This window comes from Gymnogyps californianus, chromosome 3 (genome assembly GCF_018139145.2).
Source record: "Gymnogyps californianus isolate 813 chromosome 3, ASM1813914v2, whole genome shotgun sequence".
NCBI lineage: Eukaryota > Metazoa > Chordata > Aves > Accipitriformes > Cathartidae > Gymnogyps > Gymnogyps californianus.
In genome coordinates, this window is record NC_059473.1 from 4,547,987 (window position 1) to 4,570,728 (window position 22,742).

The window sequence follows — 22,742 nt, forward strand, 5'->3', positions numbered from 1 at the left end:
GTGTGACTTTGGGAATACAGGTTGATTAAAACTATGTTTCATTTTATTTCCTTAAAAAGAAAATCACTAATTGTTTGTTTATGTTATGTGTACAGAAAGTGGTACACGGATGAAAGACACAAAGCTTGTTGAATTCATTTTATGAGGCATACCTTCTTTTCTGTCATTTTTTCCCATGAGGAAATCTTCAGTGTAAGGTGTCATATCCAAACGTAAAGGGAATGAAAAATGCGTATTGACTTTCTCCTTCATCATGGTTACCATATTAAATGTATATCTCATTGTGTTGAAGCTTAAGATACGAGGTAGTTTCTTAAAACATGCCCTGAAGGATTAGAAATAATCATGATTTACAAAACCTTAGTAGGCTGAATTTATTTTCACAAAGATTTTAAACACATTTATTTCAAACATAAAATTGGGAATCTGTTGCTAAGTCACATAAATATAAAATTCAGCTATCATAATGCCCTAGAGCAGGGCAGTCTAACTGGCAGCAGCAAAGTCAAATTTAGCCTATTGAACAATGCTATTTAGCCTATCATCGTGCCTCGGAAGAAACATCAAATTTACTCATATGGCATGAATGACAGTTTTCTAAAATGATATCATAAAATGAGTCATGAACAAATTTAACAATGCAAATCCCCTCATTAGACGGAGTTACGATCCTGTAACTGACAAGTTTCAATGCAGGACACATCTTGTATTAACTCTCATAAACTTCACAATACTGATTTTAAAGGAGGTTACTCTTTCACCCACGTCATTTTAACAGCTACAAAAACAACTAATAGGTTTTTCATCTCTAAAAAAGAAATTTGTTAGTTGCAATATAAAGACAATATAAAATTTTTATTTAGCTTTCTCTTTATTAGCAGACTTTTTAAAATATGGAAGCATTTTTAAAACTATCAATTTTAATTAAGACATTTGGTGCTATGTATGAAACCTGAGCAATTAGCCTGCATAATAATGAATAACACAAGTACTGAAGAACCTCTGAAAGAATTTGATCTTTTAAAAACAGGAGAAGCAACAGATTTCAGAAGGTACTAATTGCTACAAATTTCTTTTTATTTACATTAAAAAAAGGTCACGAACATTCTACTGTCTAGGTGATCTTTTGCTAAGATACCTTATATTCTTTGTTTTGGAAATTTGATTTCTTAGTTATGGGCTCATTTGCACAGGGACTACATCCTCAGGCATACACAGTAGCAAACTGAATGAAACCACAGTCCTGTTTCATCTAAAGGATTGCTCTTATTCCAATAGTAATTTCAGTAATTTACTAAAAAGAAACGTTAAGAATGTTTCTTTCTTCTTAATCATACCTTTTTTCAGCCCGCACTTTCTTCCCACAATGAGAACACGTATACATGTTGTCACCTTCCAAGGTATCTTTAATAGTTACTTCATCAAGAGATTCCTACATATAATAAACAAAACAAAACAAAAGAAACAAAAAAAGGAGCTTACATTTCTCTTAGATATTTGTATCCTGTGCTTGCACGGCCTGCTTTACAAACCCCTCTCTTTCAATCTTACAGTAAGTTTAATTAACATTTTCATAAGTTATGAAAGTAAAGGTGGTGAAAGGCACCAAGAAGTTTGCAAGAGCATGTACCTGAACTAAGAGAAGAGTTTGACAGGAAAACCAGTTCCTAACCCAAACAGAAAATTAGGAACCAATTCAGAAAAATGGTTCCAAGCTATCCCAAAGAATTCAAGTACTTTAAATTCAAATTCCAAGTTCGAGGATTAATAGCAGTTTAAAAAACTTGAAAACCTAAAATTATGCTGGTGTAAGTTTTAAATTAACTTAATAAGCAATAGTACGTGTATATGTAAAATCTTTTGACATTTGCAATTCTCTCATATAAAAAATGGCCATTGCATTTTTAAAACACAGAAGTAGTGATTACTGACTGTGACACAATCTTTAGTCAATTCCAAATGGCACCAGCTGATAGCATGTTGCATTGAAAAGATGAAACAATTCAACCAAATTACCTAATAATATCAACCTAGAAATACACCAAAACTAGCGTACAGATACAGAAAGCATCAACATATTCAACAGCGTCTGGTACAGTCTTTTATACCTGACTGCACCCATTTGTAATTGTGATCTACGCCACACATCTCAGTTTGGCATTACTTACATAAATATTCTTCATATCTGCCACCTGGCATCTTACTGTATAGAACTCTTCAGCAGTCTGACTTACATGCTCACAGTCCTAAATCACAGCAATGAAAGAGAAAAGCAATGAAATAACTGTTTTCAGAAGTTTAAAAAAAATATATCTTTAAAAGATAAGGATAGGGAAAGAATACTTACCAAAGAAACAACATTGTTTGTGATAACACCTCCAAACAAACTTTTCACTGTATTTTTCTGTGAATGAATTAATAAATTCTGTCAAGGAAATTTGAGCAAATCTATAAGTTTTCAAGCTCCCTTTTGCTCCCTCTTAATAACTCACCAGTTCTGGAGACATTTCTTCTATTTTTGTTATTAGGTCAGTGAAGAATTCAGTCATATCCTTCTGCTCTCCAGTGTTCAGTGGCTGCTTATCCATGGTATAGGTTTTACAGAAAGGCCTTGGATTGTATGCCTTACATTCACTTTCCTTTAGGTAAAAAATATCAAGCAAAACAAATCAACACAAATCCTTATATTTTGAAGTTACACAGATATACCGAACATACGTATACGAATGTCTATTTAAAAAAGGACATACTTTTACATAAGGTATCTCCATATGCCTACTAAGTAACAAAGTTGTGTAAGTGCTTAAATGCTTCTGATGAAACGTACAGCAGTTCTTAGCTAACTGATTATCAATATTATGATATTCATTATTAAAATATCATTAAATAATATTTAATGTAATACTTAATAAAATGAATCATTAAAATAAAAGAACTTGGCTGAAGATGTGACACATCCAGTTTTAGCATATCCATTCAGATACAAAAATATAGTATGAGGAACATCAGCCTGTATTTATGTATTTCTGGACAGCACTGACTTAAATCTTGGCAAGTACTTAATTCTCATTCAGATTTCTTTATGGTATAAAACTATATAATCTAGTTCTCAACTGTGTGTGTTCAGTCAGACAAAAGAATTTGCAGTATAAAGCAATTCTTTAGAATACATCCCCCATTCCACTGCCTTGCACGCTGGGAACGCAGAACTTATTTACAGCAGAAGGAACTTTGTTCTTGTAAACGACGATATACGTACTGTTTTCTTTTAAGGATGTGCGGCAAGACAGTGCTTCCTGTAAATATTACCTTTTTTGGAAGAAAGTCTTTCTTCAAGGTTTTAATAATGGTAAATCTTCGTATGATTTTTATGTTCCTATGCTAGTTTATGCTTATGTAAATACCTAGATTTATTTTTTTTTTTCTATGATTCATGGCAGGCACTACATGCCTAAATTCCTTTCCTCTATTTGTCTTCAAAGTGGTTACAAATTTCTTTCACAAAAGCCAGTGCCAAAACCAAAAACACGCAGCTCTCCTCAGTTTTCTTTTTTCATTATTTCACTATTTCAGAAACGCTTTACTATTTTAACAACAGTGAACACCTGTGAGCTGCCTCAATTTTGTTACTCAGACTCTGGAATTTCAAAATTTTTAGTTGCTTTTTAATGCTTTATTTCAACAGACTAACCTCTGAAACACTGGAGCAACGAAAATGCAATGAACAAAAATAATATATTTTATTTTATCACCAAGGAAACTGGGGTAAACAAATTGTTCCATGATTAAATGAAGAATCAGGCTCAAAACCCTTTACCTCAAGGTCCATGTGAAACAAGATGAATGACAATGGTGTTGGACAGACACTCATGGCAGAGTGTTTGTTAAAAACAAAAAATAATTTATCGGGATCTTGGCGTGGTGCTCACATATGGACTCAAAACATCCTAACGGGACAGCCAGTTGGTGTTTGGTGGTGATGGGAGTCTGCTGCTACGGTCCTTGCAGTGGTTATGTTCAATTAGACCTGGAGAGACTCCTCAAATCACCATTTTGCTGAATTCTTATAATCCAGCTGGTAAGAGCCCTATGTGACCTCCCCAGCATCTGTGTAATTCATTACAATTGATTCACCTTAACGACGTACAAAGTATCTCTTAAATATCTTAAATCCATACAAAAGACTGTCCTATGCAGTCATTTCTGCAGGAACAGTTTTTATCAATCATTTACAAAAGTCGATTTGGAAACTGGACTAGACACAGCAGAGGCAATAGCAGAACTGTTCCAAATTCCTACCTGGAGGGCTCCTGCAACAATCAGTCAAATGCCTCATTGGGATGGTACAGTCAATTACCCAGTTTCAAATTGGTCCGTTGTCTCAAGCCACTCTGTTACTGCATCCAAGGAGATGCCTGGCCAGGGAGCTCCTGGACCACTCAGAGATTTAGCAATGTAAGCGCACAGGGTGTCCATACAGGGCACAGCCCTGATACCTAGCTACACCACGACTGTAACTAAAAAGTAGACTTCATTTTCAGACTTGTAACTCACTCATAACTGAAGTCCCATAGCTATGGTAAACATCCTGTGTTCACCTGAGCATTAAATGTGCTGGGAGTAGAAGGTTTAAATAAACGAAGGACGTTCAGACTGTGGCACCTGAGCCTGACGTTCCCATATATCCATTTCACAAACATTTTTTTAAAGAACATAGTAGACAATCACTAACATTTGAGAGCTGGTGCTTGCTCATTATTGTTGGTGCCCAATATTAAACCGTATCTTAGATTAGGATTTATACTGCCTCTTCATGATAACTATTAATGCCAATGTTTGCTTAACTGATTTGCTGAATAACAGCTTTAAAGTGGGTAAAAACTATTTTAGTTAAGACAGTCATTTACAAAGCACAATGGACTTACAAAGCACAATGGACTTAAGCTGCCAAGAATTTAGATATAGAATGGTAACTACATTTTTCTTGCCTTTTTTTTTTTTTTAAATAGGATACTTTATAAAATATCCTCTTTCGCACCTACCATTAAGTATGTAAACATTTTCTGGAGTTCTAGTAGAGTGGTCTTGTGTTTCATATCTTCTGAATACTAAAAGAAATTAATAAAAGAAGACTTTATCTTTTTGCTTATAACCTCGCAAAAACACCCCTTAAAAAGATGAAACAATCGTCTTTTAAATAAAAAACCAACCACTTTATTATGGACAATTAAGAAAAACGATTGTGTACAAGAAATCACAGTACACTATTTTACACTTATATATAAAGCACTACCTACTCATTTTTTGGCATGTCAACATTAAATCTAACTCAGAAATAACTCTATTTTCTAAAAATTTACTGCAGCTAGGAGCTTTTGGGAAGGTATTACAAAAGACTGCAGTAATTTCAGAATAACTTTTTTCAGTTCATAGATGTTGTGGGAGTTCTGACCAACCCTCTATAAAATGCATTTCACGTGCAGACCAGCAGCTTCTCTTTTATTTTTTTATTTTATTTTTATTTACAAATGGCTAATTCTAGATGAAGTTAAGTGACAACTACCAATAACTTAATGATAACAAAAAATGATGAGGTCACTGCCAGTTAGGGTGTTTCACACATTATATATGCCCTGTTGATATCAGGGACCAAAACGAAGCTTTCTCTTTTACAATAAATAGCTAGAAGTAATAATATTATATTTCTAGAAGTTAACCAATGTATAATAATTTACAGGACTTGCTGTACTTCTGGTAGCACGAGATACACGCTCTGGGACTTTAAAACATTCAAGAAGAATGACATTTATTCTAACAAAATGACAAATCAGGAGTTAAGAAACAACAGACAAGCCACATAAAACCAAATTTGAATAAATCTAGCTGATAGCAACAGAAACGTGAGTTTGAGAACATGTTTTATTACAATACCATCTTAAGAACCTACTGCATTACAAGTATATTTAAAAAAAAAAAAAAAAATCTCTTCACTTTAGACACCAGCAAAAGAATCCAACTGAACAAAAAGCAAACTAAATCCTGAAGAAATATTCTTTATCAAGAAATAAGTCTTAAAAGTAAGTCTATACTTTATCAGCATTTGCACTGATTCTAAATTGAACCTTCTGTCAAAATCAACACAAGGAACATAAGACCCCAATGCATACCTTTGCAGTAAAGATTGCTTGTCTGGCCTCTGGTATCATGTACAGTTGCTGAATAGTGGATGCCAAGTAACACGTTGCTCCAAGATTAGTTAGACCCACAAATCTACATTCAGCGCGAACATCATCATGTGGCCAATAATCCCACTTGTAAGGTGCATGAGAAGCTTTAAAAATATGAATCACACATGGAGAAAAAAAATCAATTCAAAGTACAATTTATGAAAACATAAATACAATTAAAAGTTTTATGCTTACGTTAATAAAATGCATCCTGTTTATGCATTCTACATTTACAGACATGAGCCAGACTGTACCTGCTCTTTAAGAAAATGCACTACAGGTACATCAGGAAAATCACTTGATACAGCACTGAGCCTTTCTAGATGCCACACTACTTTGGGCTGCAAGTGATTTGCTGTGCTCTCCAAAGCATTACTCATGGCAAGTATCATCTCTTACGCTTGCTCTAGTGGTAGTATTACACATAGTAATGGTCTTCCAGCCTCTACCTTTAAACTAAAGTTTCATAAAACCACATCATGTTTTCATCATCAAGAGCATCCATAAATTCTAAACATTGGCTGCTATGCATTTTTTATACATAAGAAAGGGTTTTTTATAACACAAGCCAACCGTAGCTCCCTCAACACTTGCACTGCCTAAACCACTGAGAACATACTTTTAACTGATAACATACAACACTTACAAGCTCCCAAACATACATCAGTCATTCCCCCAGCACAAAAATTACTCGTAATTTCTACTACCCATTCCCATACCCCTATATCACATTGAAAGAAAGCAGAGCAGAGTCTCTGCACCCAGAGACTCAAGTTAGGGAGCCTTCCCTTCACATAACGAAACACAGATATGGTATTGGAGATAACCATACATGAAGCGAGACCTTTCTTTTCAGAAAAGAAGCTGGTTTCAGAATGACATCTACCATAAAGGATGCCAGGCTAGCAAAAGACCTTTTCGACCAGTACAAAAGATGGATAGGTGCTTATCAGAGAGAAGACACAAAAGCGCAGTGAAATAAAGTGGTTGGCTATACACAAGCTACTTGGGAACAGTTTTTATAGGAAGAGAAGGAATGTTTTTTACTGCACTTCAAAGCCATACATACCAAAGAAATCTGCAATCTACAAGAAAAACAGGGGTGAGCAAGAAGTGAATTGCCTAGAGAATCAGACTGAAAAGACATTTTCTTTTCCTGTAAGTTTTCTGTTCCTCTGTGTTTCATACCAGATGTAGCAATCTATTTCTTACACAGCATGGCACTAGACAAGTTAGGCAAGCCTGACAGACTCTTCTTAATAAGCCTTGTTCTGATATGGCTGCCAAGAAATTGGAAGAATGGGAAAGTTCTCCTCATCTGCCAGTCAAGAAGATGGTAACCAGACTAGACAAACCATTTGTAAGCGATTAGTACTGCTTCTAGACACTGACAGGCTTCTCTTTCTAGCATCCCACGCAGGAGAATGGAATAGGGAATTAATCATTTGAGCTGCAGAGGCAACTAGATGACACAAGCACTAAATTACAGAGGAACTAATCCACTGTCCAAAGAAATTCTCTGCAGCCTGTCTTCCTTGGTATGCGAGAAGTTTGACACAAAAACTAGCAATGCATCTTGCTTTGCTATTCATCCCCAAGGATACCATTCTCCAAAAAGGTAGAGTGTCCTACAAATAATTCAGCACCTCTATTGAAGTATATGTTCAGATATATAGAAAAAAGGCAAAAAAGTAGTCTGGATTTATTTTACAATCCACAAAAGCTACGTGGGTTCAAGATTTAAATTTTAAATCCTTAATTATTTTGTCAAAGATTAAAGGCTCATTAAGGATTCTTCTCAATTCATACTACTAGCTATAAATTCAGGAAACTATTTGGCATCCTCTGAACAGATCCTCATGTCTTCAGAGACCAGACCCACAAGACATTCTCTTGCACAACAAATAATTGCTGTAATCTTCGTTTTGGCATTGGCATCAAAACAACTATTAGCCCTGCAGCTTCAAGTAGGGAAGGAAAGAGCTTTAATTCTCCTGTTTCAACAAATCTCAGTAGCGTGACCTCATGTTACCTGGTTATATTGGGCTGATCGGCCAGTTGAAACAAAGCTCTCCTCCACGTTTAACCTCCTAAAGAAAGTAATTAGCATGGCAGAAGAACACAAAATTCCCTCCCTCAACTGAAATCCTTAAATTGCAACATCTTAATTCACTCTCCCTGATGTAAGGACTCGGCATCTATCACTCTGCTTATAGCTCATCAAGTTGTAATTACAAGGAAATCAGATGACTTCTTTATACTTCATGAGAATAGTTGGGAGTATCTTCCTCCTACTTCAATCTGACAAAGGGCTTTCAGAAATTTGACGAGGAATTTCTCAAGAAGATCCTGTTTTCTCCACCCTGGGATTTTTAAGTGACTATCTTCGTTTTCATAATAAAAGCTTTCCTTCTTCTGTATGGATCTTAACTAGAAAGGTAAATTCCTCTTCAAGTGACTGTGCATTTCTCTATATTCCACCTTCTGATCATGCTTCTGCTCCAAACATAGCATCAGACACTATCTCAAACTTCCCGGAAAGCAAAGCAGCTGGTCTTGTTTCTCTCCTTTGAACTGAATGTTTTTATTAGTCTTGGTCTTTAAAGAAAGCAGAATTGCAAAACACTGCAAGAAATTTCACGAACAACAGAGGGTATCTAAATCCCCTCTTCCGTAAGATCAGAGCCTGCATTAATTGTTAGCCCTCCCTGTTGAGAAAAGCGAGGAGAAAAGTCAGCTGACATCAGCTACTCAGCAGTTCATTTCCTACAGTATCACTTGCTGAAAATGTATGAAGGCATCCCTATGTCTTCAGTTAAAAACACTGTAACTGTGAAGTAGAAAAAAGCATGCAAGTCATTCTCTTCTTCCATCCATCAACGAAGGGAGCTACATTAGTGGAGACTTTAAAGAAAAATGCTTCTGCAGTTAAAACTTTACTACAACTACTCTACATTGTTCATACTAGTGTAAGTCTGAAACACGGTATACAGTTCTACATTTTAATATGACTGCCAGAATAGAGTCTTAGTAACATCATTTTTAATTAGAACCCTATTTTTCTTTTTTCTCCCAAGGAAAATATACTACATATCCTTTAATAAGATGTTTTCCTTTTGAAAATTATACTTTATCTTGCTGCATTAAATTAAAGCCATCTCTTAAGAGCATCCTGGCTTCAATCAGTTAGGAGTGTGAGGAAAAAACGGTTGAATAGCAGAGACAGCAATTGGTGAGACTAGAGGACAACAACCGTACAAGAGGCAGGACTGAAAATTTCTCCAACGAACCACAAAACTAAAATGTCAAAACCAAAGATGGAAATTTATAATATTTTCCTTAACGTTTCTCCTAAGCAGAATGGAGAGACAGGCCTAAGACTAAGATTTTTACAGACTAGTAAGATTACAGAGATAAGCAAAGTGGAAAAATCCAGTTTTAAGAACCTTTGGATCACATCAATGGAATAACAAGACTTTAAACAAATGAGGTATCAGAAATCCTGTGTCAGTTGCACATCAGAAAGACACAATGGCACTCTGCCAGCTGTAATAAAATTAACATTCATGCAACTGAGATCTACTGAATATGGAGCAGGAGCACAGAGCAGATGGTTCTGGAGAACTCAGGAAGGAACAAACAATCTAGAGAAGAGTATTTGGAAGAAAGTAACAACTGTGGTAAACGTTACGGAAAACTTCAGCACCCAGGAATTAACTGGGAGTTGCAGTGAGAAAAATACTAACTGTAAAAAATGAATGACTGCACCTGGAGAGATACAGACCACCTCAGCAGCAGCAGATGTACTCACAGTAAACAAATATCTGATATTTTAATAAAATATATTCTTCATAATATTTTCCCTGAACATAGGAGACTTTGGAGGCTTTTTAGAAGGCCCCAGGCATATGAGCACAGAACACAAAACTTTATTACGATCAGATTTCTCTCTTGCTTCCTGAATTGTAAGGCACTAAATCAATTCCATAGATTATAATAAATTACAGATCCTCAGGTTACAGGAATTTAAACTGGGCATCAAGCTAAAAAGGCATAATGAGCATTTGCAAACCAAAGATAAAATATTAACTAACTTCAAATTTTGGTAATTTACATATTACACATAGGAATTATGTTTCCAAAACACAGGAAGCATGAAAGCCAAGAGGCATAACAAAATTGTATTAGCACTGTATGCAGACATCTGGGTACAGACTGAAGTCAACTACAAAGATATTAGAGACTTTGAAAACATAAGACAGTGCTGTTAATACCCAATACATCTACAGTACCTCGGTGTGGTTTATATACTTTGGTTTACGTATAAACATATCAAGTTTCTTCATGTTAGAAAGGGAAAACAGAAATTAAAATCCAGCACAAGCCAATGAAACACGTAAAATCCACTCTAACAATGTTATCTATGTGTCGGTGTCATTTAACAGGACCACATACTTTAAATAACCCATATTTAAGAACAGATGATCTGAAAATTATACGTGGGGTTAAACCCACTCATTTGCTAGGTGAGCAAGAGATGCCTACATCTGCTCTGTGACACTACCGTAAGTGATGGTGGATAAGCAGTAGAGCTACAAAGTGGAATTTTAAAAGCAGTGTTAATGGCAACAATGTCTTACTTCATTACTACTTTTGGAAAGTGGGACTATTCAGTTTAAGTCTAAAAATATTCTGCATCACCTTTGCATTTCCCTGTTTCTACCTATGCGTTCTTAACAGATCATTATTTTTAGAAAGTCATTACATGCAGACATTTCTGATGTATTTCAGGAGGAAATGGAAACTCCATGATTGCAGTACTGTTCACAATGGTGGCTAGCCATCCCCATCACAAACACGCAGTCTTCAGAATTGGAGTCCATATTACAAGTACACTCCTATTTTCTTTACTGAACTTTCTGAATCCAAAAATTCAAAACAAACCCAAAATGAACAGAAAATGCAAATGAACTAGTTTTCCAGAAAATACTCAAAAAATCAATATATGAATAAAGGTTCTTACACTGCATATGTTGTGCCATAACCCAGTTGTGGAGCAGCCTGTAGTTTTCCACGGACCCCTTTACCATTTCTACCAACAAGTCATAAGCAGCAGCCCTTGAAGAATGTGACTTGCATTTTGGCTGTTGTCTATCTTTCAAACTTGGCAGCAAGAACAGAAGATTGAAGATGTCTCTCAGAAACTCCTGTAAAACAGTTCAATCAGCACATTTAGCAGTTTGAACACATTCTTAAAAGACAACAGTTATGTATTAACAATCTTCTAGAAACTTCTACAGACTTTCTAGACCTCTGTCATTTACAGAACTTTGACTTGTATACAAGTTCTGAATTATGAATTTCAACAACTCACTTTATACTACATAAAGTGCACTGTAACCATATTATAGCCTCAAAAGCAACACGTCCACTAAAAAAAGACTGTCCAATTATGCTTGATTCATGATTGATAATTTAATTTGAAAAACCACACACGTGTATTTTTAACTTTAAGTAACTTTAAGTAACTAGTTTCTCCTAGTGAAAGACAGCACATAACCTTAATCACTCTACTCTTCTGAGTTTTATGAATCACTAATTAATCTTAAAACATGCACTAAATTATGTACCATGTGTACTGTAAGCGTATTTTTGTATTGTTTCATGTTTGGAATATTAACTGAACTATAAAGGGCACAAAGCATAGCTGTACCAAGTCAGGTTGCCTTTGGATGATAAAGACATATTACACGCTGTTATTTATCTTTACTGTCCCAGATTCATACACTAAAAAAATGAGATGGAGCTGTCCAAACTTCAGTACCTTCTTTCTATGTAGTCAATTTAATTCAATAAAATTAAACCCAAAGTAAATTATTAAAAGAATAACAACAACAACAACAAAAAAGATGATCTGTATAGGTCTGTAAGAACAGGTGGTCATACTCTTCCACAACTACAGCACCTTCAAAGAAGTGCAGAATGGTGAAAAGGCTTTCCTCCACCTTTCAGCTAGGAAGTGAACATTACCAATCAGTCATTTAAGTGGTATAATGAGAGACCATGAAAGAAGAAATTGAGCAGAATTTATAAAGCAGTATTTCAACAAATTTCCTTAAACAACCAGCAATTCATGTGCATACTTTATGTCTAGGGCTTATGACATGATCCATAGCCTACACTTCGCTGCTTCTGTAAAATGTCTGCAATCTTAACAAACCATATTTCATCATTAAATCATATGAGTAGTGTATCATTTTAGTTGTCTACATAATCAGACAATAAATTCTCTACCTCTGCAGAATTTTGATTGCTTTTTTTCCCCCAAAGGTATCTTCTTGATTTTTTTTTTTTAGGTACAGAATTCTTCCCCCATTTGTAGAGCACAGGCTACCAATCCAGTTATTACACTTCATTCTACAATTTCTACACTGTAATTAAAAAACGCGTTCTTCCTGAATTTCCCCATTCGGGTATATTCAGTTAAGAAGCCTTTTAACGTTAAAAGGCAGGCTCTGCTGTAAAATCTAACTAAATTCTAAATATTTTTTAAAATAGCCTTCTGCAGAGTACACAGCAAAAAAAGCCTTGAAACGGTACACACCATAAAAAGCCTTGTTCCAGTGTGCAGGGAAATTCCTATAGTCTTAATACAAAATCTGATAAGCAGGGTCTTATGTTTACAGCTGAATAATATGGAGAGGTCTTCTCCTGGCCAATACAGTTAAACAAAGTTCTTCCAGGTTTCTCCACACTTTGGAGAAAGAAAATGCATAAAATTAAAAATAAATAGCTACCTGGTTTCTTGGCAGTTAGCCTGTATCAGGAGTGCTCGTGGGGCAGCAGTCTGATGCCTCTTCATTCCTAACCATACTTGCCAGGTGTCGATAAGTACAGCTCATCAGCAGACCAGCTGCATCTACTAAGCGGAGTTTTAGACTGTGCTTTCAGCTGCAGCCTAGTGCTGTGCTGCAGCCTTTTTCAAAGAGGTGTTTTAACACACCAGCCACCTTAAGATGTCCCAGACTAGAAAAGCAGTAACTTCAGAGATCTGGATCTATCTTCTTCTGATTAACATTCTCTATCTTGTATTTGTGACGATTGAATTCTGACATGTTGGAGCAGGGAAGACAACGCTATGGGTGATTTTGCTCAGAGGCTAAATGCAAAATCCCGATCTTGTTAAAAATACATCTCTTTACCATCAAAGTGGCCTTAAGATGTACCTTTCTAGTGAAGATGTGCTAGCCAGTATACGTTAAAAATGTATTTTTGTCCACTTAGTGGAGAATCAGGTAGGCAGTGATTATCTATAAAAGACATCAAAGAAGGTAGATCGAGTATCCACTGTTGTCACAAAATGTGACCTTTAAAGTTTGACAATATTTGCCAAAACAATAATTTTGTTTACCTAGTAAGAGAGGGAATCTGTAGGGAAGAAAAGGCACAGCAGAGCATCAGAATCCTCTGGGCAAGTCTAAACTATCTTCAGTATTTGCCAGTGTATTTTCCTGGATATTTTTCACCAGCCTTTGCTCAGAGGGAAGCATGTGGTTTCACAATCCTGCTCTTTTACATTGAACACAATACAGAACTCCTCACTAATGCACTTTACAATGTGCAGTTAATAAGTGTTCCTAATTGTACGTAGAATTAAAAAAATTAATACTAGATCATGACTTAGTCTCAGAAAATGTACTAAGTCTCTGTCTCTCAGCAAAGCCAAACTCTTTTTGAGTACGTTGTGGATACTGCTCTGTTCACATTCATCCATTTTTCAAATCAAATTTCTGGCCTCCCTGTGATATACGACATACATGCAACGTACTTTAGGATTCTGTATAGTATCACTCCTCTCTACTTAAGCTTCCCTTTTGTTGTCTTCTTACACTTTTCATATATCCAAGCTACATAAATCTGATCTTTGCATACCTCTTCTGTTACTTCTGGACAGCAAAATTACCTTCAGAGCCATTTTATGATAACAGACAGAGTAAACAGACAGGATACATACAACATAATTGGATACAGGGGACTATTTTCCTGGTGAAACCTCACTAAAGGTCCAATCATAAGCTCAGTATAGTCTATAGAAAAAAACATCAGTTTAAATCAGCTTTCACACCAGGCAAAAACATGAGTTTAAGTCAGCTTTTACACCATGAATTTTTTTTTTTTTTTTTAGACAATGTGGTCCCAAAACACAAAGTAGAATTTTTTTAGCAACTTCCCCTGCCTAGTAACTCTCCCATCTTACAAGCACAGGTGGAATGTAATATTCTTGTAACAGGTGTCTGCCACTGTGTAGATGTAGAGCTTAAAAGCTACTTTTAGATCACAATTGTCCCAGGATATGGTCAAAAAGCAGCTGTTGTTAATGACTTAAACCAGTTAATGCTGATCAATGCTAAAAACATTTAAAGATAACAAATGAAAATAAATAAAATTTCTAGGATGTAAGAACTCTATCCTGAAACTAAATATAGTTAGAAAAGGAAGGGACTGTATGTGCTACTTTTTAATAAAGGAATGATATGTGTGGTTTTATCCATCATCCTAAGGCTAGAAATATGATATACTCTCATATACTGAGCCCTGTAATCAAAATGGTGGAAAAAAGGTGAAATGAAGAAAGTACAGTAACAAGGGATGACACTATTTTCATCTCTTCATGGTCTTTCAGTGTCCTTTTCTTACCTGGCCTTCGCGAGAAAATTTAAAGGGTGGTTTGTGCTTAATAACACTTGTGGCAAGACGAAGTAGTCCTGTAAGTCCATCATCTTCTATATTACCATCCTGATGGTCAAGGATTTCTCTGCTATATATACACATATGTACAAAAGAAACGTTAAAACTCTGTCCCACTAACAGTAAACATAATGCAACTTACAAGTGAAATTACTGTTAGCAAACCTTACCTCCGAATGCAGTCAGCAAGATGTCTTGCTAGTGCATCTAAATCAAGCAGTGTTGTCTGATTAAAAATAAAGAAAATGGAATATAAATGGAAAACAATTATATACTTCATGAAGTACAACTTATAAGCCTAGTCTGAAACTCCGGTTATGCTTTTGGACGAAATTTTGCTATTGCACACAGAAAAACAGGGACAACTAAAACTCATCTTCAAACATGCTTGCAACAATATTTTAATACATTTTTATAAATGTGATGAAACTGTTTTTTAAAATCAATGCTGTACAGGTCAAATGAAGTAACATTTATTCTTTCAATTCCAGACCCCACAAATATACTATCTCTACCATATAAAAAAAAATGGAATAGTACTATTTTAAAGAGAAGTCTTTAATTGTTATTTCTCACAAGAACACACAGTTTGTCATCAGAAGGTTGAAAAGTCCCATTAGCATTTCTTGCTTGAGCAAAATGCAGAAGAAGTAGGCAGAACTGTAGCCTAGCTAAGAGATTCAATTACTAAAACAGAAATGGAAGGAAACTGAGCAGAGGAATGGAGGGCGGGGGAGTAAAATTTTGCCTCTACTGGGAACATCCAGAGTCAGGAGAAGACAAGACTTTTCCATTCTGGAGAAACTAGGATTAAGGCTTTATCTTCCTTCCCTTCCCACAGTCCTGCCAAAATACTGAGAATGAACTAGAGAGATTTATGTAGGGCCACCAGCCAGCACAAGCAGTTGCAGAGTTTGCCCACAAGGTAACTAACTCTTTAGAGATGTTTCAAAAGTTGTGAATAAGTTTTCTAACCTGTGCTAAGCGGCTGTTAACTGAAATTTTTTGCTCTTTCAGCTTTAGTCAAATACTTGATTAGCTCCTTCTTAGACCGCATTGAAATTATCAACAGTTAATCTCTTGGATAATTACAGTATTCCCACTGTCTGTTACCTTCACCTAAGTTCACCCTCTTTGTGTATTATACCCATTCCCCCTTCTTGACTCTACAGGTTCAGTATCTGAAGCTTCCTTTGGCCAAGAGCTGCTAAATACACATCAGACATTAGGGAAAGCTGGGAGACAGGAAAGATCCGAGAGCTGTTCACAGCAGTTCACCGTATCTTATGTAAAAATGTCTCATACTGAAGTAAAAGTGGTCTGAACACCCACATTTAAAAAAGCATTCTTATGAACGCAAAGCAAAACCTACCTGACTTGCATCTTTGACATGTATGTTATCAATCAGTTTGCACAGCAGCCAAAAATATTCCTTACAACCTGGTCGCAGCACTGCTTCTTCTTCATAATCCTCTATCTGTGAAAAGAAATTGCTTTTGTTCTGAAGTACACCAGACAAAATAACTGTGTATTAAAAAAAACGTAGTAAAACACAGTAACTGTTACAAGAGTATTACTTTCTTCAAGCCCCTATTTAACATAAGCCAAGTGCAAAACCAATGTATTTTACAATGGTAACAGTGCGTGTTCTATTTTTCTTCTGTAATATTTATTAATTTTCTTGAAAGATTGTCAGGATGATCTGCCAGACCCTTAAAAAAAATTGCAAAAATGTTCAGTATTAGACAAAACATGAGAAACTTCGGCTGAATTCAACATTAGTTAGTACAACTTCAATTTTAAACGCTTCTGGAAATGAGTCAAATAATGCAAAATCTTCTGTAGATGGTTTTAATTGAACTTTTTTTTTTTTTAATATCAACAGAGTTTAAAACAAAAGCAGACTTAAACTGAATGAACCACTCTCACTTGAAATCAAATGCCACACAGGGTCAGAAGAATAACTGCCTGACAGACCCAATATCCAGGGTCCCACTTCACTGCCATACAAGTCCACGCAAGTGCTCTCCTTCAGATCTAGCTACATCAGCTGAAGTCAGCACAGCCTCCCGTGATATGCATTGCTAGGTCTACAATCCCTAATTGACTTTAGGCAAAATCATCCAGGTTAGTTCAAACCATGTCTATTAACCTGCATACATTAACAGTGAGAACTCCGCCTGAAGTAGCTTCGACAGCATCCACAGAATCTCTTCTATTTAGTAGAGCTGTGAGGACAATAATACTCCAACAGAAAAACAGCAGCAATTGACTGTGGAACAATAACATTCCTACGTAGACATAAAACAACGTACTGATTTACTTATAGACTGACTTACATTTAAAAGGGAAATCGAGGCATATATTGAAAATACAACTGTTATTCCCTAACAGTGTGTTATGTGGACACTAAAATTCCACAACAAGAACACTTCCTAAATGCTATTCTGAATTTCTCCAAGCACAGGCAAGCTCTAAATTACCATAGTGTCACAGCTTTAACTACTTTTGTGAAGCTTCTGGAAGCATCTAAACCAAAAGTCTTAATATCTCAGTGTATCAGAACCAGTATGTCAGACATAATGATAATATGTGCTATCATTTTTTCTTTTTATATTAACAAAAGTAAGTTTAAATAGATCTTTGATAAAGTTTTGTAATTTCTTAAATTCTTACCCGGATCGGTTTCAGAGCTTGAGCATCAGGGAGAAATTTTAATAACGTTGATGCAGCCAGCAGCAGAAAGGATCGATTAATTGAGTCTCCCCCATCCAGACCAGAGAGAGATAACTTGTATAAACCATTGCAAGACTCATGACGAACAGCGGTCTTTATGAAAAGTAAAAGAATTAAATGATTACACACATTATTTAGTAGATTTTTTCTTTTGTTGACTTTTCTTTCATATGTACATAATAAGTTCCTCTCATAATATCTATCAGGTTATCAAAGTAGAATATGTCTTTCTAGAAACACGTTATTACAAATAACGTACATTTTAATTACTGTCCTGGTTTTGGCTGGGAGAGAGTTAATTTTCTTCCTAGTAGCTGGTACAGTGCTGTGCTTTGGATTTAGTGTGAGAATAATGTTGATAACACGCTGATGGTTTAGTTGTTGCTATGTAGTGCTTATCCTAAGCCAAGGATTTTTCAGTTTCCCATGCTCTGCCAGCGAGGAGGTGCACAAGAAGCTGGGAGGGAGCACAGCCGGGGCAGCTGACCCAAACTAGCCAAAGGGATATCCCATACCATAGAACGTCATGCTCAGTATATAAACTGGGGGGAGGTGGCTGGGAGGGTTGGATTGCTGCTCAGGGACTGGCTGGGCATCGGTCAGCGGGTGGTGAGCAACTGCATTGTGCATCACTTGTCTTTCTTGGGTTTTATTTCTCTCTCTTTTTGTTATCTCCCTTTTCATTACTATTATTGGTGGTGTTATCATTATTATATTTTGTTGTATTACAATTATTAAACTGTTCTTATCTGAACCCACGAGTTTTACTTTTTTCCCAATTCTCCTCCCCATCCCACTGGGGGTGGGAGGCGAGTGAGTGAGCAGCTGTGTGGTGCTTAGTTGCTGGCTGGGGTTAAACCACGACAATTACTTACAGAAAAATGCAAAAGATACTGTTCTAACAAAAAAGCTGCTTTGTCTGTGCCCCTTGTTGCTTGAGTTATGTATTTTCTACAGTAAAGATTACACCCAGTTACTAAAACAGAAAATATCACATCTGGGCAAATTAGGGAAATCTATGTGATGCTGGAACTTACACTTACTCATTCCTAACTATACGGTTAATTTGTTTAATTTCACTAGAAGAATTATTTTCTTCTTTCTTTTATTCTTTTCTTAAGAAAAATATCCACAGACTATCTCCAATCCAGCTCGGGAAGTTTGCACTCTTTCTTTTCCAGGGTTTTTAAATGGAGTCAGCATGTAAGCTTTTTCTGTGCTCGAGTAGTAAAGCAACAGATAATAATTATCACATCATGTCCATATGGCACCTTTAAGCAATCAGTAGTAAATACAAAAATTTTCTACTATGCATCTCTTTATGCAATTTTCAAGTTTTTCTTACATCAGAAAAAATTACTTGAAGCTAGGCAAAGATTTGGGAATGACAAACGTTTTTATATGAACTCTCACTCACCTCATTTTGTGATAAAAAGTATAGCAGAAAAGAATATATAATGGGGGAAGTACGTTTAGACTAATCCACATTAGAGGGCATCACCCAGAAATTTCAACAAATTACAATGAAAAAATTACCTTCAAACAGAGGCCAAGAATAAAGACAAGAGTTTATAAACTGGTTTGCAATCAACCACAAATGTGCCATCTTACACGATATTTTAACTACAACTGATTACTTCTTAAACAGGATCGCAAGTAACTGAGTCAGATCCTGCCTACTTTTAGCAGGAAGCAACATGTTTTGAATTTAATGGTAGCTTGAAACCAAAGTTAATCTTGTTCCATAGCATGCACTAATTAGTAATGCAATAACCTCTCCTTTAACATACCTCTGGAATAAGAAGGGTAAGTTTCTTGAGCCAGTCTTGCAAATGATCACTGTCCGCCAGACTGGATTTCACTAAGGAACAGCAGTGAGCCCAACTCACCAAGAGCCACATTGAATAATGAGTGACTGAAAGAAAATGAGATAAGAGTAAATCATGCTGTAACTAACAGAATAGGCTTTTTAGGTTGAAGAGTTGCATAGTTCTAGCACATATGACATTTATTTCAGTCATACTAACGTACAAGACTAAATCATTACTGGCACTTAAGATACGACCTAAACTCAGAATTTTACCAATATGCTTACTAAATGCTCGCCATTGTACTACTGATGACAATTAAATTAGATTACTCTAAGTATTACCAATCTGGGGCACAATCCTTTCCTGCATCTCTACTTCTTAAGCAGTGACCTGGTACTTTGCTAATGGGTTGCATCATGTCTTAACATAAACATTCCCTGGATTAACTAGTCTATCTGTTCCTTTCTTCTTAACAGCTGAAAGTAAGACTTTAGTAGGTGATACATAGCATTTACTGAGAATTCAAGTTCATAGACATGAACATCTGCAGGGCAGAACAAAGTGGAAAAACTGAAGACAACATATAAGCCTAGGAGGACATACCTATATTTATGCATGCCTATGCTGTACTTTTGACAATTACTTTGATACACACTTCATCTGACACAGGTCACTTAGACCTTTTGTAAGAAACCTCTCCAAGAGCGATAGATGGGGGAGCTCCAAGGAATTCTGGGCCCAGAATGATTTCTGTAAACCAGAATAAAGGTGACTATTGGTGACTCTATCATGGTGTTATATATGCTGCTTTTTGGAAGATAAGAATACAGCTGGTTTTCCGACGAAAAATAGCTCTTCTGGAGATGAAGGCTGCTACAGTACGAAACTTCAACTCATCTAAAACAATTTCCAGAGAAGTAAAGCCAGGCAAGTCTTCTGGGACCTCTCTGTGTATTCCCACCTAGATTATAATAGCCCTTACACTACCAAGGAACACAATTTTATAGCATTCTAATGGTGGAATAAATCAAAAACGTAACTTGTTATCTTCAATATGTTTTCACTACTATTAGTTTGTAACATATAGCTATTTTGCAGCACTAACCTTCATGTCTTGATCTGTGATCAGACTGAGCTTTCAACACCCTGAACAGGAAGAAGATAAAGCCATTTGAACTTTATCACAGAGCACAACAGATTATCACTTAGAATTACCAGTACACACAAGTAACAACAGTTACTCTTAAGTACCTACTAAGAAAACTAAAATTTTAATCTTAAAAGGATTCATTTCTTGCAGTATTCCAAATTAGCAACAATAATAAAACTATGAAAATCTTCAAGTCACCCCCTTAAAGCTTTACTGACTACAAGACATAAAGTCAAGAAAAAATACCCACAACCCCTTTATTTTATCAAAAAGGAGAAGATGTAAAATGGAACTAAGAACTGACCCATACAGAAGAAAGCTAGTATTCTTCATAAAGAACCACACTTTGAACAAACATTCGCAAACTTTAGACAAATTTTAAATGTTTGTCTTTATTTACTTACATTTTTATAAATTGCAATAAAAGCTTATGAAACCAAAAACATACTGTGTATATTTAAAATTATTCCTGCAGCTCAACTAGAGATTAAAGTTAGGCACACTTGCAGACTTGACTGGAAATGCTCTCAATGTCCTTAACGATCTTTTAAAAATATGGTAAAACACACTATCCATTACTTGGAATCAAGTAATTCTACAACACCAAATGTAGCAAAAAACCTGACCTTCCCCCCAGTCCAACTGTCACGATGCAGTCTTACACAGAATTGCTTTTCTCAGGACAAAAACCAAAAAGGACAAAAATCTCTAACGGCCCGTTTCTGAAGGTAGAATTTTGCCTTCAGTACATGCACACTTGCCAAAACAATAAGGATAATTTCAGCAGTAATAAGCTAATGTTATTAGGATGGGAAAAATAAGTCAAAACCGGCAGACGACTAAGCAACTTAAAAGTGAATTTATTTTAATTTCTCCTTTACATTGCCTTGAAATTGAGAATGCTAACTGCTACAGACAGAACAAAGAAATAGTTTTGGCATGAGAATTTATGAGAGCATACCATATATAGTTTGTTGCTCTATGTCTTATGCCCTTACCATTGAGAGTTCTTGCCACTCTCCTCTCTCTCACTCCTCCTCTAAGGGTAGGATAACTACCAGAAGAGGCGACTAAGAAAAGCAAGTCTAATGCCTATAGACTTAAATTTCTGATACGGGTGTTAACAGGGGCTACAACTGAAAGTGCTATTTACTTTATTTAAAGCAGCGATGAAAATGTGCACACTTGATTAACTTTAGTACAAAAATAAAAAGATATTGTACCTAGGTGCCAAGTTGTCATATGTATAAGCAACTGACATAAGTCGCTGAATCAAACTGGTTCCCTGGACAAGTACAAGAAACACCTTTAAAAATTGAAGTCAAAAGAAAAAAAAAAAACAGTTAATATAACAACAAGCTTTTTGATCTGTTTTTAAATTATACACACTGTGTGAATCTAAAACAACCCACCTGTGTAGAGGGAGGAAGAGCAAAAGACAAATCGTAGCATCTCCATAGTTAAAACTTCCATTGTTTTTTATTAAAGCAGATCTAAAATCCTGTTTTTCACTAAGTCTAGATGCTAAAATTTCATTCTGTTTCTCCGAGAAAGACAATTTAACTGAACAGAAAAATCAACTATTTATTCAATCCTTTTAGTAAGAACACAGTACTTTTTTAAAAAGCATAGACTATTTACTTCCTTTTACAAATCTTGGGCTTGAGGAGACAGGGTTAAGGATGAGGTTGGGTATGTACATTTCGCCCGTCTCTGTGATCAACACATTTTATTGACTGTACATTCACTTAAATTATTCATCTTTAGAGAACCTGAGAGGCTACATAGAATTTTCAAATCAAAGTCTGAAGAAAGTCTTTTAAAATATTTAGATAGCAAATCCACTGTAATCAAAAATATTCATCAATTGACAATTAAAAATTTTAAACCAATTATAGGAACTGGTAGCAGCATTTACACACAGCCAATGTTAAAAAATTTAATACATTTGATAATTTCCCTGTATCATAGCAGCTTTGGCAATTTAAGGATCTGTTTTGTCAAAAATACCTAATACTTATAGAACAGTTAAGGTCTTTCCATGTATAACCATGACAAATGGGAAGTTTG

At 35.6% G+C, this 22,742-nt stretch overlaps 1 protein-coding gene across 1 annotated transcript in view; it reads right to left on the reverse strand.

Moving 5' to 3' along the window:
* The window catches only part of USP34 (ubiquitin specific peptidase 34), a 141,254-nt gene that overhangs the window by 33,939 nt on the left and 84,573 nt on the right, over positions 1 to 22,742 (reverse strand). Inside the window, exons 35-49 of the mRNA XM_050893030.1 lie at positions 21,896 to 21,978; positions 20,628 to 20,668; positions 19,502 to 19,626; positions 17,652 to 17,804; positions 16,348 to 16,476; positions 15,146 to 15,201; positions 14,925 to 15,045; positions 11,251 to 11,434; positions 6,168 to 6,331; positions 5,043 to 5,108; positions 2,493 to 2,639; positions 2,348 to 2,425; positions 2,169 to 2,246; positions 1,338 to 1,432; positions 153 to 325 (exon numbers count right to left, since the gene is read on the reverse strand). Of these exons, the coding sequence (XP_050748987.1) occupies positions 153 to 325; positions 1,338 to 1,432; positions 2,169 to 2,246; positions 2,348 to 2,425; positions 2,493 to 2,639; positions 5,043 to 5,108; positions 6,168 to 6,331; positions 11,251 to 11,434; positions 14,925 to 15,045; positions 15,146 to 15,201; positions 16,348 to 16,476; positions 17,652 to 17,804; positions 19,502 to 19,626; positions 20,628 to 20,668; positions 21,896 to 21,978 (1,693 nt within the window). The remainder of the gene's footprint in view (positions 1 to 152; positions 326 to 1,337; positions 1,433 to 2,168; positions 2,247 to 2,347; positions 2,426 to 2,492; positions 2,640 to 5,042; positions 5,109 to 6,167; positions 6,332 to 11,250; positions 11,435 to 14,924; positions 15,046 to 15,145; positions 15,202 to 16,347; positions 16,477 to 17,651; positions 17,805 to 19,501; positions 19,627 to 20,627; positions 20,669 to 21,895; positions 21,979 to 22,742) is intronic.